The 25,029-nt window shown below is 32.8% G+C and overlaps 1 protein-coding gene across 1 annotated transcript in view; it reads left to right on the forward strand.

Annotated features, from left to right (window-relative positions):
* Nucleotides 1–1,544: 1,544 nt before the first annotated feature.
* Nucleotides 1,545–25,029, forward strand: part of LOC129947608 (uncharacterized) — a 71,012-nt gene continuing 47,527 nt past the window's right edge. Inside the window, exon 1 of the mRNA XM_056058239.1 lies at nt 1,545–2,959. Within this exon, the coding sequence (XP_055914214.1) occupies nt 2,653–2,959 (307 nt within the window). The 5' untranslated portion in view covers nt 1,545–2,652. The remainder of the gene's footprint in view (nt 2,960–25,029) is intronic.

The raw sequence follows: 25,029 nt of genomic DNA on the forward strand, positions 1-25,029 counted from the left end.
ATTTAATGACATCAAGACTGTTTAAGACACAAGAACGTTCAGAATCTAGATTGTACAAACCTAAAAGCCGTTTGAACCATCAAAATCGCTCCACACTACTAAGAGTCTGTGAAACTTTTGAAGCCCATTTAGAGTATTCAGGACCATCATGAGTCTAAATATAGATTAACCTATGCTGGCCTTTAAAGGGTAGGTCTAGATATTTGAGTGTCTGGTGATTTAGTGGATAGTCTAGATTTCTTAAGGCCAGGCTTTAAGTGAATGTAAAGACCAAAACTACCTTGAAAACTCAAGCCCTCCTTCAAAATCTAAGACCCCTCATTTGAACCTTAAGAGAAGCTTTTAGACCAAAATTATAGCTTGTCAACATCCAAATTGTTGGTCCAAAATCGAAAAGTCGAATTTTCAATAAAACCATACTTTCTAATTGGCTTCTTTCAATATTAAAACTATGAATTTTATTGCTTTAGAAAGATATCTTCCATAGAAACGTTATTTTTATTTTTAAATGTTTAGCCTTTAACCCATTTAAATATTTCGTTTCTGAATAATATCTTATCTTGTCTAAACATGTAATACATACTTGATAAACCAAAATGTCTTATTTGTTTTTGGATTTCAAAAATTTTACGATTTACAAATTCAATATCAAAAAACAGGTCTAACCTTGTAAAAAAAGAAAAATTAATGAACAATGATTGTAAAAAATTGTTAACCGTTTCAACGAGTTTGAAAAAAAAATTAATAAATTCACTTTTTTTGAGAAATAAAATAGAATTTAAATTTTTAAAGTTTAAATTATGTATTTTTAAAGCATTATTTTTAATCTTTAGTAACCGCGGCATGATGGGTAGTACATTAGACTGTCATGCTATAGGTCTTGGTGTCGATCTCTGCCTGTACCTTCAAAAGTTTTTTTTTCACGAGTACTGCCTCTTGAGAGGAATTGACAAATTCTCCAAGAGCAACTCTTGCCATTAAAAGTGCTTTCTCTAATTAGCTATTCGGATTCGGCTTAAAATTGTAGGTCCCCTCTATTCCTGACAACATACTCGCACACAGGAATAGTTGAGAGCTCTAAGTTACAACGGACTGTTGCGCCACCTAATTTATATTTTTTTTTATTTTTAATCTTAAGACAAAGGTTCTGTTCTTAAACATACTTTCTAGATTTAGGATCAAGTTCGTGTGACCCAGTTTTACATTTTATGAACACATCCCAAAGTGGAATTTTCGAATTTTCTGTGTTAACGCTCTCGACTTGAAAGTTACTGTCCAAAATCAATGTCAAATTCATTCATCAAAGTTCTTCCCTTCCCTCCCTAACTTTCCATCGTTATTTTAATGTTCTTAGATTGACATGTGGTAAGATAAAAAATATATAAATATAAAATTCAATCAAAAATTTCTATAACAAAAATTATATGATTTTATCACCACAAATAATGAGAAATGACGTTCCTTATCAGCAAGTTTATATTTTTCAATTCTGTTTTCTTCAAAAACTCTCTCATCGCATCCAGTCTCTGTGATGCATTTTTATATTTTTATCAGTCTTATATATCTACGTGCTCATTTGTTGTAAGACCCTTCAGTTACACCATCGACCGACGACCGACGCGACGCGTGACAAGACAATAACGTCTCCTCTCCCAGACGCGATTCCAAAACTAAAATTTCCAATTTTCTCCGTAATCACACTTTAAAAAGACGTCACAGTGCTGCTTCGCATATCAAAGCCCTAAAAATAGAACAAAATCAACCCAAAAAAAAAAAAACTTTTTCTTATCAAACTTACGCGTATCTGGAATTCCAATAAAAAACAACAACAACACCAACAGCAACGCCACGCCAATCCAACGACGCTGAAGATTTCGCCGACGACGAAGAAGAAGAACGAAGTCTTTGGGTAAAGTTGACAAACACCGTCGCAAGTCGTCGTTTGCAGAAGGAATTTTACCCGCACAAAAAGGCGCACAGTTCAAAATAAAATTGATTTAAGCGGATTTAGCTGAAGTTGACTTCCTCTTAAAGCTGCACTCTTCTTCGTCTTCAGTCCTCGCCAAGGATAAAATATATAGTAAATTGTATGTACGAGTAGAGCAGGGTTTTGTACCCTTTTTTTGTTCCCACTACCCAAAGGACAAGGTTCTTGAAGGCAAATACCACTCTATCAGCCCAGATAACAAACGAAAAAAGTCTTAAGCAAAATCCAAAGAGGTACAAAATCAAAAAAAAAAAAAATTAAGTGAAGTATTCAAGGATACCCTCGAAGGATATCAAATAAGAAGGGAACGGATTTTCTCGTTCGCTGGCAACTATATTGACAGCAAAGACTTTGTCAGTGTCAAGAGTGTCTTTCGTCTCTCTCGTCTTATTTTGCATTTTGCTGTTTGTGCGCCTTATTTAGTTCCTCGTTCACCTGGAATCTATTATCCTCTTAGAGAAAAAATAGACGAAGGCAAGGGAAAACATTAAGTGCCCCGGAATTCAAGTGGCGGAATATACACGTCGCTGTGTCTATCTTTTTTTTTTTTATTTTTTTTAATACAACGACGAAGACGAATATAACCTCTTGAGATAACCCGGTTTGAGAATTTCTAATGACATAAGTGCAATCTTGAGGATATATCTATCTATACGTATAGAATAATGAGGAGACACGAGAAAATGAGGCTTATCAACAGATGGTGTTCTTCGTTTAGCAAACTTCCAGAACTAGGTTTTGGTTTTCAAGATCAGATAGAACTTCTTACAATTGCAATTGCAATCGGTATTTTGGGTCATTTGGCATTGTTTCAATTGGTTGATGCATCCAAACAATCAACATCATTTTTAGGAACAGGACCCGGACCAGTTGTAGAGAAGATGTCCTTACCACTTGGCAATGATAGCAAGTACGCATTACCTAAGGGAAGATGTCGAGGACAGGATGTGATAGCTATGGTACCGGAAAAAGGTGAGTGCCAAGTGAACCAAGTGGTTTGAGTTTAAGTTTTGAGATATCCAATCCCCATTTTTTATTTTCTTTTATTTTCTTTTGCCGACTTTAAGGATAATACACATATGTACATATATTTATAGTACTTTATAAGATTCTATTTTTCTTGTCTTCTTCCAATCTAAACATCACGCTGCAATGAAGGTCTATAAAAATAGTAGAGAAAGAAAATGGTTGCATAAGGGTCATTCCGATGCACGTTTCTTGGGTTTCTTTATGGAAGAACATGCACGTAAACATCTATTCAAGTACAGTTTGAGTTTAGTAAATAGGTTCACATGAAATTAAATGTGTATTTTTGTGAGTTTACTTTTACTTCGCTTCGAAAATTGGATTTTCATCCACGATTCCTTTAGGGAAAAAATGGGATTCAGCCAATACTGTTCAGGTTTTGAAAGCCATGGCGGGTCTATCCACCAGAGGCTATGATCAACAAGGTTTGATGGAAGAACTCCTCGCGACGCGCAATCTCCTGGGTTGAATTCCGACGCGATATGATGCCACGATTTAAGTGGAACCGTTTCTAGAATTGTTGTGGTTTGGTTAGCCACAAAAGAGTTCCAACGACGAGGTGGTGAAGAGAAGCAGTGGAGAACGATTTCCGAATCGCACCAAGCAGAAAATTTTGTAATAAGGGAAAATAACCTACTCAAGAGCAACGCACCACTTAGTTCTAGCCTTGTGCGACGATATATTTCTTGGAACGGATATAGTTTTGACTTCTCGCGTAACTCACACATTCAAAACGAAAATTCATCTTTAGCCGGTTTCCAGTACATGCCTAGAATCTTAATCAATGTCTTTGATTGTTCTGCATCCGTCCAACAGAATTCGCAGTCGTTTTGAGGCAGGGTAGCTAATAATGGCCAACAGTTAGAAGTCCATTTACGAAGATTTAGACTAGCTTTAGATAGTAAGTCTACTAGTACTAGATTGAAGAGAAATCAAGCCTTCTACAGAATTGCTTCCCGTCATAACATCATCTTATTAAACGTCATTCAAGAGAACCCGAGAGGCATTTGGGTATATCGGGCTGTAATCTTCTGCGAGTCGTTTGAGAACCCTGACCGATAAAAAAGGAGCCGAATCTGTTTCGTAGGTGACTGTCAAAAGAGTAAAGTGTTGAATTTCATCATCCGGAGATTCCCTCCAAATGATCCTCTGGAAGTTCGTGTGACGATAACCAACCCATATCTGTCGTAACATTTTTTCTATATCGGCAGTAAGGACATACCGATGTTGGCGAAAGCAAAGACAAACCCCTGGCAAATCTCGTTGGATCGGAGGACCGATTAATAACTGAAAATTTAAAGACAGACCTAATGAATCTTTCACTGACCCATCAAATACAACTCGCAGTTTTGTCGAAGAACTCTCCGGTTTAAATACTGCATGGTGGGGTAGATACAATTGTTTTCCACAAGAGGTCTTTTGTGCGAATTCGTTCCATATGACCTAGAGCAAGATATTCTCGCATAAATCGGGTATATGGAGACTTGAAGCGACGTTCCATAGATAACAAACGAGAAATTGCAGATTTAAGTGTATCCCCGAACGATGGTGACAAATGTTTAAAGGGATGTTGAACGATATATTTGCTTCTAGAAGCACGAGAAAAGAACTTACGAAAGTGAATTTCAGCTGGATCGTTAATAGCAGCTATATTCTTGGAAGGCGTGATGTCCTCTAGTTCCCAAAATCGTTGTAATATTGACTCAACATCAACGCTGACATTGATCGAAGAGATTGATTGTGTAATGGGGTCAAAAACTTCTCCGGCTATAACCATCCAAACAACGTATTCTGCGCTACTGGCATTTCTATTGGACCCCGAATCTGTTCACTTTTCAAAACGCTCCATAGCTTGTCTGCTCTTAGTAAGATTTCAATCGGTCCTGGGACATTCAAATGAGGATCAGCTAATTCCAAATTAGAAGTGTGTGACCAACCAAAAATGTCTATTAACTTAGACGGTAAATAAGACGTTAACATTTTGAGAACAAATGCATCTGTTAACAAACAACTGAAACTGTCTTGTGAGAAAAGCTGCAGAGACATACAACCTTTAGTGAATCCTGCTTCAGTTTTGGATAGCCCAAGAATCGGAATACGAGGATGTTTCCTATTCAGACCAAGCCTTTGTGCAAAAGATTCAACAATAAATTACACCTGAGAACCAGAATCTAACAAAACCCTACAGTTCACGAATTTTCCATGCTTATCTTGAACCTTGGTGACAAGAGTAGGTAAAATATTTTGACGAGGACTAAGTTCAAGCGAATGATTATTGACGATGGAAGGATTAAATGTTGAAGCAGTAAAGAGTTTACACGACGACGATGGTGAGCTCTCCGGCGAACTTTTTGATGGGGATGTGACAGAAGAAATGCTTTCTTGCTCGTTAGCATGAACTAAAGAGTGATGACGTGATTGACATGACCGGCAAGGAAACGAAGACCGACATTTTACTGACGAATGACAGACACGGAGGCAGTTAAAGCATAGCGATTTAGTTCTAGCAAAATTTCTTCGTGCTTCAATATTTAAAGCAACGAATTCTGGGCACTGACTAAGAGTGTGAGGTCCTTGACACTTTGGGCATTTTAATTGAGTTTCATTCGATTGGGCTACATGAGCTTTTATTTTTATTGTCTTTTGTCGCGAAATACTAGAACAATTTACTGATTGGCACGATTCTAAAGCATCACACCTTAATTGTAGAAACCACAGAAGTTCATCCAAAAAACAATCATCGCGAGAGCCAACTTCTGTAGCCCACGCTTGTCTCGATTTGGTGACGATTTTGTTAAGCAATAGTTACATGAGCCATGGATCGCGTCCGGTTTGAGTTAATAAGTCCCCGAATAATTTAATCCGCCCATCAATAATGGAGCGAAGCAACTGTACATTTGACACGGTGGTTGTAGGCAAAGATAAAAAACATTGAATATATAATTGTGGAATTATATTAAAACGATCGTATCTTTGTTCGAGCTTTTCGCATGCTTCAATGTAATTTGTTTCGGAAATCGGAACTGTTTTTACTAAATCAAACGCGGTATCTCGCAAAAACCATTTGAGATAATGGAATTTTTGAGTGGCTGTGAGATCGGTTTTGGAATCAACATTACTTGTAAATAAATCGCGAAACGTTGGCCAATCTTTATAATTTTCCGAAAATGGCTGGAACTTTTTTGCTTGCATCTAAGTTTATGACTCGAAGTGTCAATGTTTGGGAAGTGATGTGATGACTTTTTGCCTTGGCTTAGTTCCTTCTGTATACTCTCCGCAGCGTAGCGAGAGTAAATTGTGATTCTGTTGTCTACTTGTGCTGAATTGTGAAGTGGTTTTGTGTTTTTTATGTTGTTATTTTGTTTATTGTTCAGCGGGGTATACCTCCCCCCTTACCAACCTGCATCAGAAATTGTGTATGCAAGTGTGTATTGTGTATGTTATTATGTGTGTTGTGATGTTTTGATAAGTTTCTTTTTTCTTCTATTTTCTATTTTGTACTTTTTATCCGGATCCATGCACTCTAATTAACTTAGAGAAACTAAAGAGAAACAAGAAGCAAGGATATCTGGAGGTAACAAGTGTGTAACACTCATATTTTTTCTATTTTTATTGTATGCATAAACGTATTTCAAAACCATACACCAGGGTTGCCATATTCTGAATCCGCTCTGTAATCCAATTTATTAATATTTGTAGCCCTAAAGCACAGCCAAAAAAGTAGCCCAAATAATAGCCCAATCACATTTGGAACGAACAACGATAAATAGCGTTCATAAAGAAAAAGGTTTTTGACTAAAGCTTCATAAGTTTACGCAAGAAAATTATGAGCAATATTAGAATTGGGCTACTTATAGCACGATTATGTTTAAATTTGGGCTATTTATAGCTCTATTATAATTTGGCTGTCAATCCTATTTTTTTTCGGAAATTTTCGAAAAGATAACCCAATTTCCGATAAATAGCTTAATTTTCGATAAATAGCTCAGTTCAAAATAATTAGCCCAGTTACCGATAAATGTCACAGTTCCAAATAATTAGCTCAATTTCCATTAAATGGCTCAATTCCTAAAAAATAGCCCAATTTTTCGATTGATAACTCAATCTGGAAAGCCTGAGATACACTATAATAGTTATTCTCGTATGCGGTGGGCTTTTTTATTAACTTTAATTAAGTTTTGGACAGAATTGCGTTGACAGATAATCTAATGCAAAAACAAATTTTTGAAGCATATACAAACCGCACACATCCTCGTCTCATTTCTTGTTGTTGTTGATGTCGTTTTTTAAGTACCTAAGGTACTAAAGGTTGAATTTTTGTAGTGTGTTGTCTGTTTTGTATGCCATCATTTAAAAAGGTGCGAATATCAACATTTCACTTCAAAATGATAGATTGTGGTTGTTGTAAGATTTTACTTTTGTTTACTTTTAATTAAATGATGGAAAGTGTTTCATTTATTTTTTAATTTATATTTCATGAAAGAGATATAAAATTTTTTGATAAAAAAGGAGGTGAGAATATAGAAAGTAAATGAGGCACAAAACAGTGAGATTTTTGAAGAATCCAACTCGGATACAAAAATACATATGTATATGTGCCGGATAAAAAATATATATAGCTTTGTTAATGTTTCAATATATTTTTGTCTGTAACAATCAACTTATTGCAAAAAAGCAAGTTTTTGAAACATTAAATGAACATGCAATATTGAGAAATATTGCTTTAAACTTTTGGGCTACTCAAAAATGCTGACGACGTGTGCGTCATATGGGAAGAGCTCATGAGGTAATATTAACTGAAAGATAGTGGCCGTTTCCGCCGAACTGTGTTTAGTCATTGACAATTGGGTTCAATGAATTTTCATATGAGTCACTTTGATTTTATACTTAAGTGTGCTGATAATACTTCAAACTAAGAATACAATTTTAAAATACGAGTTTTCCCCCTTTTATTATAACAAGAGTTGTAATTTCGTAACAAGCTAAAAATTGTCTCTAATATTGATCCATAAAGATAAATGAAAAGGCTATAAATTCAAAAATGGTAAGTTATTTAAAACAGGCTGAAATTCACAAGAAAAGAGGTTGGGATACAAAAAACTTTTCATATGAATCCGTCTGTTGATTTTTCTAAAACTTAAACAAAATTTGAATAACAAAATTTTATGTCAATATCTTTGTTATCAAAATAATTGTAAGCTTTTCGTGGTTTGTTAAACAAGTTGTCAGTTGATTTTTTTTCAAAACAAGGTAACTTGAAGTTAGCAACTATATTTAGCATACGATATCTGTTTTTGTTTTCGACAATTATTTTAACGCAAAACCAATTTTTATCAATTTTAGCAGCATTTTTAAAAGTTCTTATTTATTATAAAAAAATACCAATTGAATTTTTGTAAGAACAATATCTTGAGTTTACACAACTTTATTATAAAATTTTCCAAACAATAAGAAATTATTTTGAATTCAATACCTTTATCTATTCCAGATTTTCTAACAGTTTGATTATTCTAAAAACATCAATAAATGTTAGAAACAATATTTTCTATAAGAAACAACTATTTGAACGCAATATTTTTAACTGTTACGAATGTGTAATTTGTAATTTTTGTATGAAAACCGATTCTTCGATTTTCAAAAATATTAACTAAATGTCAAAAATGTTATTGTTCATTGTATTAAATTATTCTGTAGTTAATATAATTTTTTGTTGTTGAAAAATATATGTTTCCTTTTTTTATTTGTAAAGAATTTGAATTTTTTTTTTTCAAAATTATACTTATTTATACATTTTTAAACTGTTATTTTTATAAACTTTTATATTTTTAAGCACAAATGTTCTTCTCAGCCTTTAATTCATGAAATAATGAATTTTTTTGTTTATCAAACATTTCTTACATACATTTGAGTCGTTCACGTATACGTACTTTTTTAAATTTATTTTATATGATATTGAATTTTTAACTTGTCAAATTGAAAATTTTGACATTTCTCGACGTTTCAAGGTATATAGAGTCGAAACAAAAGATTTTTAGAAAGATGTCTGTGCTTGCGTGTGTACGTTCGTCCGTACGTTCGCGACGTTTTTTTCGTCATAGCTCAAGAACCACACTTCAAACAAATTTTGTTATACAGATAATAAGATAGAAAGATGCAGAAAATATCTCAGGAACCAAAACCGCGATAGAATTGAAATACATTTTGTACAATATATTGTAACGTGATACCAAACAAATATATTCTTTAAAAAAAATCCAAAAAATTTGTCACGTCGAAAATTTTACCAATACAAAATAATTTGATCTCCAAAACAATTTTTTACTACGAAAAATTAAGTTTTCAACATCTAGTAAAATTTTGAGAAAAATCGGATTGACAGTTTTGTTTATAAAAAATAAAAACCTAAAAAAAACATTACTCAAAGTTGGTAAAAATTGAATTTCGACTCAAATATCTTTTCAAAAATTGGAGATTATGGCTTCCAAATAATTTTATCTTGAAAGAAATATTTTTGTTAACATTCAGTAAAATTTTGAGAAAAATCAAATTGACAGTTTTTTTACAAAAATAAAAATCTAAAAAAAAAGTTACAAAAGTTGGTAAAAATTGATTTTCGACACAAATATCTTGTGAAAACTATGAGATTATGGGTTCCAACTAATTTTAACATATACAAAGTATTGATTTCAACATTCGGAAATATTTTGAAAAAAATCGAATTGACATTTTTCTTATAAAAAATAGGAAACTTAAGAGAAAATTTAACAAAAGTTGGTAAAAATAGATTTTTGCCTCAATTATCTTTTTAAAAAATTGAGATTATGGATTTCATTTAAATTTAACTTATAAGGAATAATGTTTTCAACATTCAGAAAAATTTTAAGAAAAATCTAAATGACAGTTTTCTTACAAAAAATAAAAATCCAAACAAAAATGTAATAAAAGTTGGTAAAAATTGATTTTCCAATCAAATATCTTTTTAAAACTTTGAGGTGTTAGATTTAAACTACTTTTATCTTTTCAAAAATATTGTTTTCAATATTCAGTAAAATTTTGAGAAAAATCAAATTAACAGTTTTTGTACAAAAAATAAAAACCTAAACAAAAAGATTAATAAAAGTTGGTAAACATTTATTTTCGACTCAAATATTTTTTCAAAACCTTGAGATATTGACTTTAAAGTACTTTTGTCTTTTAACAGATATTGTTTTCAACATTTAGTAACATTTTGAAAAAAATTTAATTGACAGTTTTCTTACAAAAATAAAATCCTAAAAAAAAACAATACAAAAACTTGGTCAAAATTTACTTTCCACTCAATTAGCTTTTCAAAACTTAAAAATTCTTCAAACTTTTTTTATTTCACAGAAAGTATCGTTTTCGATATTCATTACTTTTTATTTAATCCAACAGTCTGTTTTTTCATAAAAAAAATAAAATCTACAAAAAATTGTACGCAAATTTGGTAAAGAGTGATGTTCGGTTTTTAATATCTCTCAAATTAATTGCAGTCATCCAATTTGTAAAAATTTAAGAAATGCTACTAAAATTGGTACAAATTTGTTTTTTACTAAAAATCTATTTAATAAAACTAGATTTTATTGTATTTATTGTACGCAAATTTGGTAAAGAGTGATGTTCGGTTTTTAATATCTCTCAAATTAATTGCAGTCATCCAATTTGTAAAAATTTAAGAAATGCTACTAAAATTGGTACAAATTTGTTTTTTACTAAAAATCTATTTAATAAAACTAGATTTTTAAACTTAACTATTTCTATATGTGAAAAATGTTGTTGGTAATTTTTAAATTTGTGATAATAATTCAATTAACAACTTTTTTAACCCAACACTAAAACCTACTAATTTATACCCAAGACAAATAGACAGACGGAATGGGCAGTTATCAGTGTGGGTCGCATTCCACCTTCTTTTTAATTTTTTTTTAGAATAATTTAACTCATAACTTCCCCTCTCCTGTGGAACATAGTGGTAAACGAACTACTAATATCCTTTGAGGGGGAAGGCTACAGAGTGGTTCCGTATGCCGATGATGATGCTATTGCCGTCACCTCCTCCAAAACGCACTCAATATGCTCACTACATGGGCTGATCACTGCGGTCTTAGTATTATTCACCTCGTCCTTTTTATACGGAAATGCAATATCCCTCCTTTAATAAAAGGTGTAATAATAATTTTTACCAATGAAGCCAAATATCTTGGTCTGATATTGGACAAAAATTACGTTGGAAACCTAATATTCAGGAAAGAGTTAAAAAAGCTACAGTAGCTCTTTTCCTTTGCAAGAACGCCATAGGAACCAAATTGGGTTTTCAACCTCCTATAACCTATTGGCTATAAACATCGGTCATCCGACCAATACTTATGTACGGGGGTGTAGTATGGTGGATTGCACTGTAGGAAGTCACATACTACGACAAACTCAGCAGGGTCCAACGCACTGCATGTCTCTGCATAAGCGGGGCATTAAGAACCACACCGTCAGCAGCGTTAGACACTCTCCTCCTTCTGACACCCCTCGACATCTTCAGCAAACAAGTGGCAGCGAGTACAGCTATAAGACTCAACGCCTCATCTCAATGGACCAACAACAATGTGGGGCACTCCATCATTTTGAACCTCTTTAATACATAGACTACACTATTCCAAAACCCCAATTCGGAAAAAAACTTCCAGGCGTCCATTCCATCTAGAGATGAATAGGAAGACAAAAAACTCCTGGATGACAACGGCATCCATTTTTATACAGATGCATCCAAGACAAATGAGAGAGTTGGTAGTGGTGTGTACTCATAAAAGCATAATCTAAGCATCTCCTTCCGCCTCTCTAATCATTGAAGCATCTTCCAAGCGGTAATTTAGCAATCAAAGAGGTTCTCTCCTGGCTAAGAGAAAACGTGATATCAACTTCTGACATCCTCATCTTCTCTGACAGTGAGGCTGCTATTAAATCTCTTGACGGTGTCTCAACCAAATCTCAAACGGACCTCGATTGTCGATCGTCTTTTATGGAAATGGCGCAGCAATTTAACATTCACCTTGACCCCTGTTAGGTGGCGGGCCACAGAGACATCACAGGAAATTGTAGAACCGATGAACTCGCTAAAAATGGAACTGTCACACCTATTTTACCTGAAAGGGAGAAGATATGTATACCGATAGCTACATGTAAACTTCTGCTAAAAGAAATAGCTTTTGCGGTAGCAAACTCTAGGTGTCACAATTTACCAACATGCGCAGCCACAAAACTTATATGGCCTTTACTGGACCTAAAGCGCTCTAAAGACTTGTTATCTCAAAGCAGACTTCTTATTAGCTCCCTAATAGGTGTCCTTACGGGACACTGTCTTATAGGCAGACACGCAATACGACTTGGTGTAGCCTCAAATGACTTCTGCAGGACCAGTATGAACGAGGAAAAAGAGGAAACCATCTCTCACCTCCTCTGCACTTGCCCTGCTCTTTCACTAAGACGCAAACTCCATCTGGGAGAATACTCTTTTGATAATCCAAGTGAACTAGCTAAAAAGGATATCAAATATCTCCTTCGCTTTATAAAAAGCTCAAAATCGTTCTACTAGTGGGAAGTAATTCTCTAGATTCATTTGGTATCACAATGGGCCTTCTCTTTTGGCCTAAGTGTATGGATTCGGAATCCGCAGCCACTTTAACCTAACCTAACCTAACTGATACATTTTTTAACAAAACATGAAACTTTACAAACCTTTTAAGCAAGACAAATCAACAGACGGGAAGTTATCAGTGTCGCATACCAGCATTTTGTTTTGTTCAAGTTTTTCTCGCTTGAATATTTCTTAAAGTGCTTTTTATTTGTGTAGCTTAAATAATTAACAGTTAATTTTAGAATTCTATTCGTCCAAAACTGTGAATGGTTTTGATAACCAATTAAATTTACAAAAGCCATACAATTATCAAAAGTTGATTATGGCATGTTATTTATGGCAAATGTGCAAAATCCTACATCTAACCTGTAGCATATCACGCCGCAATCAGAGCCAGCCTCAAAGCTTTTAAGACAAGTCCTTTAAAAAAAATGTAAACTGAGGGACGTTTTTCGTCGATCACAAAAAGAAAAGAAGTCCTTACATCAAGACTTGTAGGAAAATTATTTGAAACCTATGACTCTCCAATTATTTTGAACTTTCAGAAAATCCTAAAACACTTAAAGACACCTAAAAAACTATCGGCCCTCTACATAACTTTAATGTATGCGAGAAAATTCGGCATTGAACCAAAAATTAAAAAAAAAAGATGTCGACTGTATCCTTCCATCAACACTACACTCGCTCAATTTAAAAAGATTCAACTCCAAAAGAGGCATATCTTCAGCATTTTCATGAATTAATGATTCCTTTCATCAAAAATAATTGGAATATCGTCTTTGACGATGGTTCAAAATATGAGGAAGATACCTATTTCGCAATTGTTGGTTTAAACAACAATCTAATCTCTTCAGAAAAGCTACCAATATTTGTTGTTTTCTCAGCCGAAGCCTTAGCAGTTTTAAAAACCACGCAATTCGCCTGTAAAAAAAATCCAAGAAAAAACAGTGTATGCACGGACAGTCTTTCAACTTTAGCCGCCATCGAAAACGCCAACAAAATCAGAGACAACGTCATCAAACTTGGAAAAGCGGTAAAGATTTTTAGGGTTCCAGCTCACATTGGTGTAAAAGGCAATGAGAACGCAGACAATGGAGCCAAATTAACCGCTACAGAAAAAACAGAAACTTAGAAATTTCAGAATACCATTCTACTAAAAACGATATTTTAAAATTGACTTGCTTCATTTTACGTAATCAAAAAATAATAGATTGGTCTCGTTTTCATCATTACTTTTCTTTGATCAAACAAAATTACAGCCCTGTTGTCTACCCCACCTCTAAGCCTGAACTTGATTGGACACACCCAGCTCACCCACAGTCATCTACTCAACAAAGATCCCAATATCCAGCTGGCCATCAACCATTTAGCTACAGACTTTTGTAATAAACATTTTAACTGAAATCTAAAAAATCCCCTTTTGGTTCCTTCCGAACAAAATATACAAAATATTTTACAATCTTAAAAGTTTTAAATATTTATCAGAGTATTTACTCGTATACTCGTATGTCTAGTTTGATTCTGTAAATAATTTCATTTGATAAATTGCTATCATTTCGCATTCCAGTCAACAATTAAGAATTAACTTCTCAACAAGCGACATGACCTACACACACACACACACACGTACCACCAGTTCATTTCTTCCAGGAAAATCCAAATAAATCAAATCTTTTATAAGGTTAAGAAAATCCATTCATACATCTTCTATATACAAATAGAACCCTCTTATAGAGGGTCAAGAACTATATACAAAGGTATCCAGAATCCCGAGTAAAGTCTTCCAGATGCCTTCTTAGCAAATAGCTTTCAAAGTTCCAAATCAAGAAAAAACTCTCTCACGTGTCGTATATACACAAATGAAAGCCTTCTTACATCAGACACGCATCTATACAACACAACGCAACACATCCTTTCACATTGAATAGTCCTCTAATCCAATTGAATAAACTACTTAATCCCTTTTTTCCATGGTTCGATAGCATAAGGCGAATCCTTTCAGCATCTCACAACTTGGGTTATGACAAAAGGCAATAGTATAACATCCAGGCAACAGGAGGACGAGTATATTGTAACAGCAATACAAATCTAAAAGCAAAGGCAAAGGAGGCCAATCGATGGCAATTTAGTATCAAATAAATTATCGCTTAGGTACCGTTATACATGTTACTCAACTTGAACAAATTTCACACACCCAATATAAAGATGTATCGATCTTTTTATATGTAAGTGTTATATCCTTTTACTGGATTGACGACATCGACGACGAGCGAAAGTGTTGGGTCTTAAAGTATTAAAAAAGTATTTCCAACAACTCCTCACAGGATCAGGATTTTCCTCTGCATTATTGTGAATTCATGTATGAACTTTTTTCTATTATGTAAAAGGATGTGGAAAGAAGTTCAGTTCATTGGAGTGGGGTGAAACCTGGGAGCGTGTGCGAAGGGACTGAATGTCAAAATGACAACGGAGACGATGGCTGTGGCTTTGGCTGTAGAGGCGAGCGACGTAGACATCTCTAATCAAATATTCATTTGAAAATTGCCAACAGAACATGAAAGGATAGAACGAGTCATTTCCCAATCCCAGAACTTCCCACGCTCATTCACCAATTAAAGACCAATATATACGAATACAGGAATGGTTATAGCTATAAGTACAGGCTTGAAACACTCTCTCGGTAAAAGTTCTGCGGTTGAATCCTTTCAATATGGAAAACACATTTCTATGCAAACATCATCACTCCATTCCTGACTTTCCAAACACTCAAACTCCAGATTCATAGAGAGGCAGATTCGTAGATGTAACAACCAAAGTTCTACATAGGTACGTCGTTTTCATGTAACGAGAATGAGAACGACTACGACTATGAAATTATCAAATGAAATCAGGACCTTTACTGAAAAAGGTGAGTAATTTCTACTTTGGACTATGACTCTGACTCTGACTGTGACTCTGAGTCTGGAGGATGACATGGATAAGCAGCAACAGGAGCAGAGGTGTTTTGTGTCAATTCGGTTGGTTGAGAACAAACAAAGTTGTTTCAAGTTCCATTTGGCTTCATGATCTTACCTATACATCAGGACCTTCTATTGTATTCGATTGTTATAAGTTCTTATTCATAGATACAGCTAGACTACATCATGTCCTGCAAAAAAGCTTTGATTTTATTATTACTGATCTCATGATAGGTAAGGTACTGACTGCGTAAAGGTGATAGGGCCTAGGCCCTGATGAAATGAAAATGTAAATGTTTTCCTATGCACATAAGTAGGCAGGACCTTCTCTCTGATGATGTCGAATAGGTAAACTACTTGATGCTGTCAGGATAATGGAGCTCAACCGGAAACGAATTCTCTATTTATCTATCTATCTATAGTTATAAACAAAAAGAGAAAAACTGATTGAAATGATGCATAGACGAGTATGTGTCTGTGAACTATGAACCTGTTGGTGGGGTTTTTGTTTTATTATCCTGATGTTCTGTCGACAAATGATTGAATGGCAAGGAACATCATCAAGTGAGAGGATTTCTTTTTACTTTTTTCCTCTTTCTATATATGTATGAAATCATAGACAGTTTAGTAGTAGATAGTTGATGAAATTGCAAAACAGAGGAAACGATGACGACAAGGACAACAAAATGGATTTTGTGAAATCCTTTTTCAATGAAAATGACAGACCTATAACATTCAATGCAATAATGTTGTGCAATTAAGGAGAGTGATGATTTAGGAAAAGGAATTTTTGTTTTATCTACAAGTACGTATGTACATATAAAGGAACATGTATATATTTTTAATGTTTTCTATTGATATAAATCAATTGATATGATGGTGTTATTTGGATAAAGTGGATGGATGAAGTAAATCCTTTAAAGAGGATTTCAATTGAAAATGTGTATAAGGAATATTATTGTTTGATTTTCTTGAGAAAAATAATAGAAAGCGAGTGAAAGAGATGAGAAAAATGTGTACAATGTTCTTCACTTGAAGACAATATTATTGGAATTCACTTTAAGAAATATTTTTACATGGATAAACGAAAAAACAACAAAGGATTCAATTTAAAAGAAGTTTACAGGAAGATTAAAAATATTTCATTCCAATTTAATAAATTGAATTGTCACTTGTTTTAAAATGATTGTTTGAGTACAAGTCTTTGATAAGAGGAGAAAAGTTCTGAACTACTTTTCGATTTTTTGGGTATTTTTACATGTATGAGCTTGACTTTTCAGAAAGAATCTATAATTTATCTTAATTTCAATAAAAGGCGTAGGTGTACTTTCAAAATTTACTTTTTAATCCATTTTTAATTTAGGAAATTAAGATAATACATTTTTTAATATGGTCTTAGGTTTTTTTTAAGACCCACCACTCTTTCAAAAGTAGTAGCATTAACATTTTTAAAAGAAAAATGTAAAAGATAAAGATTTACAAAAATGGTGTTTCAATTTTTCGTTAATAATCTCCTTGTTTAAAGTATATGACTATGAGTATTTGTGGGTTTTGGGTTGAATCCCTGCCTGTGCCACCTTAAGTTTTTTTCACGGGTATCTTGAAAAGAATGGACAAATCCCAAAAGATTAATTTTTGTCGAAAAAAGTGTTCCTCAAATTTTTGGATATTTTAGTTTTTAGCAGTACCCATATAAATTTGTTATTTAAAAATTGAAATTTGGAATTTTCGAATTTTCTAACAAACAAACAATAGATTTCTATTAAATTTTAAATATTTTTTCTTAATTTTGCTGCTTTCAATACAAAACAAAATTATTTTGTATTGCTCTAGATAGGCTACCCCCGTAGAACCGTATTTAAGAATTGCATATATAAACAATTAATTAAAAGAAAAAACGATCTTACAAATACAAATTTTGAAGAATTCAGGTATTTTTGAAAAATCAGGTACATTTTTATATCTTAAAATACAGGAAATATTTTTAAACAGACTTATGGTTATATGATCAAGTTCATACCACCCAGTCGTGCATTTTTTAAAATTTTATTTTTCTACAAATTTTACCAAAAAACTGTCAAATTATACATTTTTAAATCGACTCGATTTAAATCGAATCTATTATAAAAACTTCATATTCGAAGTTAATAGGACAAGCGAAACATTTTAATGCTGTAAAAGAGTAGTATTAACAAATCTACGGCTGCTTGAAAGGAGTACAAATTACTTTACCCCTTTTAAGTGGAAATTATCAGACGTGTAAATTAGTTAATTTAACTTTGAATTTTCCCCAAAAGGAAACAAAACAGACAAGTGAAAAGCTTCATATGCATGTAATGTTTATTATTTCTAGAACGTGCACCTGCCATAGATAACTGAAGCTGTCATTATCATTAAAACAAAATACTGGAGTTCTTAGTTCTGTTTGAGTGAGCAATTAACTCAATACTTAACTCTATAGTAAAAAGGTGCCATAATTTAATAAGAAGAATGACATTTATTTACGTTATTAACATTTTAAAATGTTACTCACAGTTTTAAACGGAAATAAATTCTAGATTTTCTAAACTACACATCCCTAAATCACTTTTGAAAATATTCAGTCAAGACAAATTTGTACATAGTTTAAAAAAAAAAGTACAAATACGCCTTAGTGAACGACACAAAGATACGATAAATATTTGCATAAATAAGGCTTAGATAGAAAATATATGCTTAACATAATTATTTCTTATAAAAAGTATATAAAACTATTAGAAAAACAATTTTTTTGTGTGTGTCCGTAAATTCCCTACGTTTCGGATACGTTCAAGAACCAACATCCACTGGATGTTGTTTTTTTGTATTTTAAGTCCAAATACCTCACAAACCAATAACTCTTCGACTTCAGTTAAATTTTATTTTTTAATTTAAATTAGTATAAACATATAAAATAAAATGCAGTGCTCGGTCAGAACTGTGGAGCAGATTTTAAGTGCTAATTAATTTACGTTTTATATTCGAATTTCAATGAGGATTGACATTTTGTTAAACGGTGGAAAAAGTTGTGTAAATAAGAGCTCCCTGAAAAAAGCCAAAAAAGTGAAATAAATCTGTCAATTTAACATATTCTTTATGAAATTCGTCTGCTATTTATATTTGTTTAGCAAAATAAATAAATAAACTCTGAGTAAGTGGTAGAATTAAGATAAAAATCGGCAAATAAAATACGCGCTCTGATTCCAAAAGCTTAACCTCAATAAATGAGTAAAAGGGTATTAGCACAAATTTCGCCAGAAAAACTCGACACGGGAAAAAGAGCCGCTAAACAATTTCACATCATGTCTAACTCCAATGAAAGTGTTCTTTTCAACAAAGAGATACTAAAAGAAATTCTCCGCGAAAATAACACTGAGCTTGTCAAAGAACTTCCCACAAAATCCGACTTCCAACATCTGTTCACAGAAATCACAGCACTTAAAAGTAAACACAATGGGATGTCCGCCAAAATTTTGCAATTGGAGCAAAAAAACAAGGCATTAGAAATCCAAATGGATAAGCTAATCCAAAAAAACATTGAAAAAAATCTTATAGTTCGCTTACCAATTGAAACTAATGTGGACATGACAGAAAAAGCTAAATCTGTTTGCTCGGGGCTACTTAACCTCAACACAAACATTGAAATTGAGAGCGCCTTCAAAGTCCAAACCCGAGATAATCAAAAAGCCACAATTGTTATCCAAATGAAAACCCGTGAAAAAGCTTTGGGTGTCCTACGAAACTCAGCCAAACTTAAGAACACTGGTATCTCCGTCAGCAAAGACCTTCCATTTAATGTACGCCAAAGAAGATCAAAGTTAATCAAACTCATGGTACCACTCCGCAATGAATTCCCTAAGAAAAAGATTGTATTAAGAGACGATCGCTTGCATGTTGAGGATAAAATATTCACATGGGACAATTCTGATGGATTGAAGTGCGGAAATTTTGATGGAATCCAAACTTTGATACAAATATTTGGTAATATCTCAACAGGTGTACGAAATACTATAAGCGAACTTATGAATGAAAGCCCAAGTAATGATAACGAAGTGCAACTGTCAAATTCGACAGCGAGTACAAGTACAGGTATAGGAAGAGTAAGACAAAAGAATGCCGCTGTACAGAACATGACTGGAGCTTTAGATAGGCACAGTCAATGAGCACCAGCCGTCTACTCGATTCAAGACAACAAAAAATATAAAATCTTAAGTTATAATATTTCTGGAATTAATAACAAATTATATGCTACTGAATTCTTTAATTATTTGAAAAAATTTGATATTTTCTTCTTATTTGAAACGCACTTATTAAATGTTGATCAAGTAAAATTTAACAATATTTTTATAAATTACGAACTAAAATGGATTCCTGCAGAGAAACTAAACATATTCGGAAGAGCAAGTGGAGGTGAACTTTTTGCATACCGTAAAAGTATAGATTTGAATGTAGAATTTGTTAACGTATGTAACTCGCATGTACTAAAATTAAGTGTAAGTACAAATAATTTATACCTGGTTCCTATCTACCTCAACTGCAACAAATGGCAACAAGAATTCGACAAGCTTTGTGACCTACTTAACGATTTAAATTCAAAAGATCTGGTTCTCATAGGTGACTTCAATGGTAGAATAGGACTCTCCCAGAACGATTTCTCGTCAGGCACAAATTGTGAACTATTGAAATCAAACCGACAATCCAAAGACGAGATATGTAACAGGAAAGGTAGTAAAATACTTGAACTTACAGATGCTTTTGATTGTCATGTTTTAAATGGAAGTTGCGAAGGGGATTCAAAAGGTGAGCTCACTTTTATAAGAGGCACTGCATGCTCGGTGATTGATTATTGTTTTGCCAATGCTACCTGGTGTGGTTTGATTACAGACTTTCGAATAGGAAGTCAGATATTTTCCGATCACATGCCGTTGGAAGTTGAATTTGAACTGATTCAGAATCATAATGAGAGAAATACAACTGAGCTCACTCTCTTGCCTAAGCTTTTCTGGAATAAAAACAATTTAATTGATTACCAAACTTCGCTTAACATAGAACTAAATCATCAAATCACTTTTGAAGAAACACTGAGTATTGATCAATTAACGGTTATAATCAAGACTGCATCACCCAGCCTAAAATTCTCAAGAAACATTGAGTACTGTAAGCAAAAATGGTTTGATCAGGATTGTATAAAAGCGAGAAACAAGTCATTTGCTTTTCTTAAATTACTCCGAAAACACGAAACACTTGTTTTCAAGCTATTGTATGCTGAAGCGAATAGAAAATTCAAGTCTATCTGCAAAACAAAAAAAATCGAATTTGAATTCAGGAATATTGCTTCAATTAACAATGCACGATCGTCAGCTGAATTTTGGAAAGCAGTCAAAATAATGAATGGTAGTAAAAACAGAATATCGGTACAGCTCAAATCATGTGAATTGCATGCGTATTTTAGAGATCTCTTGAATATCACGCAGATATCCCCTAAGATTCAATATGCTGAACCCCGTTTTATTGATGACTACCTTGATGCACCGTTTGATATTGAGGAAACAATTCAAGTAATTAGAAATTCTAAAGACAATAAGGCTCCAGGAGAAGATGGAATTCCTTTCGAATTTTATAAGAACTGCACCACTGAATATGCAAAAGCCCTAACCGACACTTTTAACAGATGTTTTCATAACGAGGATATACCACAAAGCTTCAAAAAAGCCATTATATTTCCTCTTCACAAAAAAGGGGATTTTACAAATCCAGCCAACTACAGAGGCATATCCTTTCTGAATACCTCAGCCAAACTGCTTACAGCCATTATTTATAATAGGCTATCAAAATGGATTCAAAGCAAAAATATTTTACATGAATTCCAAGCTGGTTTTAGAGAAAAGTATTCAACTTTCGACCAAATATTTACATTGCTAAGTATTGCCCAAATTTACAAACGAAAACAAAAAAAACTCTACGCCTTGTTCGTTGACTTCAAATCAGCTTTTGACTCAATACCACGTGAAGCCATATATTACAAACTCCATAGAATTGGTATAAGCTATAAGATGATTAACATAATAAAAGCCCTGTATGAAAATAATGTAGCAACAGTTTGGGATGGGAATTTTCAATCGGAAGAGGTTTCTACGACAATGGGAGTGAAACAAGGATGCATACTGAGTACTTTGCTTTTTATATTATACATCAACGACTTAACTGATGAAATGGTGAGAGGAGTCGAGATAAACCAAGTCGCAATACCTGGTCTTATGTATGCTGACGACATTGTCCTCCTAGGAGATACGGTAAACAACCTGCAACTTAAAATAAATAAGCTTGAGAGCTACTGCAAATCTTGGAATCTAACAGTTAACCTCGAAAAAACAAAGGTTTTGATTTTCAGGAATGGAGGAGGTCGCTTTTCGAGGAATGAAAACTGGAAATACCAAAGACAAACTATTGAAGTTGTACGAGAGTATAAGTACCTTGGAGTTCTGTTTACAGCAAACTTGAATATGGAAAAACATCATAAAACAAAACTGGCGGAAGCAAAAAGAGCAATCAATTCTATCTGGAATACCTGTATTCAAAGCAAATATGTAGCGCATAGCTCAAAAATAAAACTAATAAAATCAACTGCTCAGAGCATACTTCTATACGCAGCTCAAGTTTGGGGATATACTTCGTCAAACACCGTTGAAATGTTTCAAAGATATTGCATAAAACGAGTATTTAAATTACCTAGCAGCACCCCAAACTACATGTTATATCTCGAGACTGGTTGTTCTCCACTTATAATTACAACACTCAAGCTTCACTTCGAATATATGATGAAAGTAATGGAAATGAAAGATGAAAGCTTACCAAAAGTTCTGCTGAAACACATGATAAATCAAAACAATGATCTTGTAAATGAATGGAAGGAAATGGCTACTTGTTATGGTTGCAATTTTACACTCAATTCAAGTGACGACGAGGCCACAATAAGAATCAAATTTGATACCATCATCAAGAGTGCGGCAACTTGCCTATACAACAATTACTTAAATGAAGCACGTTCTTCACAACATAGAATGTACTACAGCACCATTAATTATGTTTCAAATGAAGGAACATACTTCTTAAACAGATATACGTCAGATATGATAAGAAACATCTTTATGATAAGAGGTGAATTGATAGGGTTAAATTATGTGCCTCATAGACCTGACCTCCCCATAATCTGTGATCTTTGCAATCAGAACGAGGGAGAAGACACATATCATTTTATGGCTGTATGTCCAATACTCTGCGAGTTCCGGCTTTTGTATTTTGGAGAAAGAACTTTAGACGTCGATGAGCTTAAACGAATTCTGAATGGTGAACGAGGATGGAATATACTCTATACTTATGTGAAAGCTGCCTTGAAGTACAGACAACAAATCAGAGAAGAAGATTTTTAAGAAAAAAAAAAAATAATAAGAATAATAATAAAATGTATACTTTTTTGTCAATACTTAAATTAATTTTTGAATTTGTTAATAACTTATCTTATTTACAAAAACATTTATATTTTAATACAAAAATGTTAATCTAGTAGACGGCTCTTAGGCCAAACTGAAAGACTTTGTTTTAATATTACTATTGTAAAAAATTGTATTATCACCAAAAAATAATTTTAATAAAAAGTCAATTAACTAACTAACTAACTAACTATTCGAATTTCATTAAAAATGTTAAACAATTTTTAAAATATCGAATCTAAAAAAAGAGGATGGAGTGGGACCCACACTGATAACTTCCCATCCCGTCTGTCGATTTGTCTTGCTTAAAAAAATTGTAGGTTTTCGTGTTTTGTTAAAAAAGGAGTCGGTTGGATTAGTTAAAGAAATGTTTAAATTAACAATAATATTTTGTATATGATGAAAAAGTTTTATTTCAAAATCTATTTTCGTTAACGAGGTTTTTAGTCGAAAACTAATTTTTACCAATTTTAATGCATTTCTTTAAAGTTTTTATTTACTATATAAACAAATACAAATTGGATGAATGAAATTAGTTTGAAGTCAATGTCTTCTATTATTCACGAGATATGGAAAGCCGAACATCAATTTTTACCAATTTGCGTACTATTATTTTATATTTTGAAGGTTTTTTTTTTTTATAAAAAATTAGTGAATGTCGAAAACAATTTTTGTGTGCTATAAAAATAGTTTTGAACCAATATTTTTAATTTTTAAAAGTTTTTTGAGTCGTTAATAAATTTTTACCAACTTTTATTAATTTTTTTGTTTAAATTTTTACTGTAAATTCGATTTTTCTCAAAATTTTCCAGAATGTTAAAAACAATATTTCTTATTAGCTGAAATTAGTTGGAAACCATAACCTAAAATTTTTAAAAGGATATTTGAGTCGAAATTCAATTTGGTAAAACTTTGAGTATTGTTTTTCAAGTTTTTATTTTAAAAAAAAAACTCTCAATTCGATTTTTCTCAAAATTTTACCAGATGTTAAAAACTTAATTTTTCTGTATTCGTAAAATTTTCGAGGTGATACAATTTGTTTTCAATTTTTTTGACTTATAAAAAAACTGTTAACTGGATTTTATTAAAAAACAAACTATTTATTACATACAATCTAATTCGAGTCTCTAGCGTTTTTGGTTCTGAGATTTTTAGGTTTAACCAAAGTGTTCACCATCTTTTAAACTGCTACGATAAAATAACCACCCACGCAATTTTCTTGAGAGCCCTTTCTGCATTATTATCTGTATAACAAAATTAATTTAAAGTCGATATCTCTTCTGGTTCTTGAGCTATGGACAACGAAAAAAAACGTAGCGAACGTACGGACGAACGAACGTACGTACACACGCACGCACAGACATCTTTCTAAAAATCTTTTACTCCGACTCTAGGGACCTTGAATCGTCGAGAAATGTTTCATTTTGACAAATCGAACCCATTACAATAACTTCCTATGAGAAGTTAATAAATAAAGTATTTCTTAGAAATCCAAAATAAAATTAGAAATTATTGATCTTCAAACATTTTAACACAAGAACTGTTTTTGATAAAAATAAATTAAAAACAAAAAACAAAAATATATATTTTTTAAATTGAAAGGAGCCATGTTAACAAAACGAGAAAATTTCATAAAAATCTTCAGAAAGTTCATACAATTCTACCTGAAACTTTAATTTCCTAGTATGAACTTAATCGACACAGTGATTTAGACCTTATGGGCAAAAATTCGAAATTCCTTAAATGAATATCAAATGATATTAGAATATACAATTTATGTTCAGATTAGTAAACTTGCTTTAATCTGCCATAAGAAAATTTTATAGGAACAGTTTCTTGCCATAAAAGGAAAAAAAATTCCAATAAAATCTCTTATTTTTTCTTTTTTTTTAACAACTTGTTATTTGG

This window comes from Eupeodes corollae, chromosome 2, assembly GCF_945859685.1.
Source record: "Eupeodes corollae chromosome 2, idEupCoro1.1, whole genome shotgun sequence".
In the NCBI taxonomy this organism is placed as follows: Eukaryota; Metazoa; Arthropoda; class Insecta; order Diptera; family Syrphidae; genus Eupeodes; species Eupeodes corollae.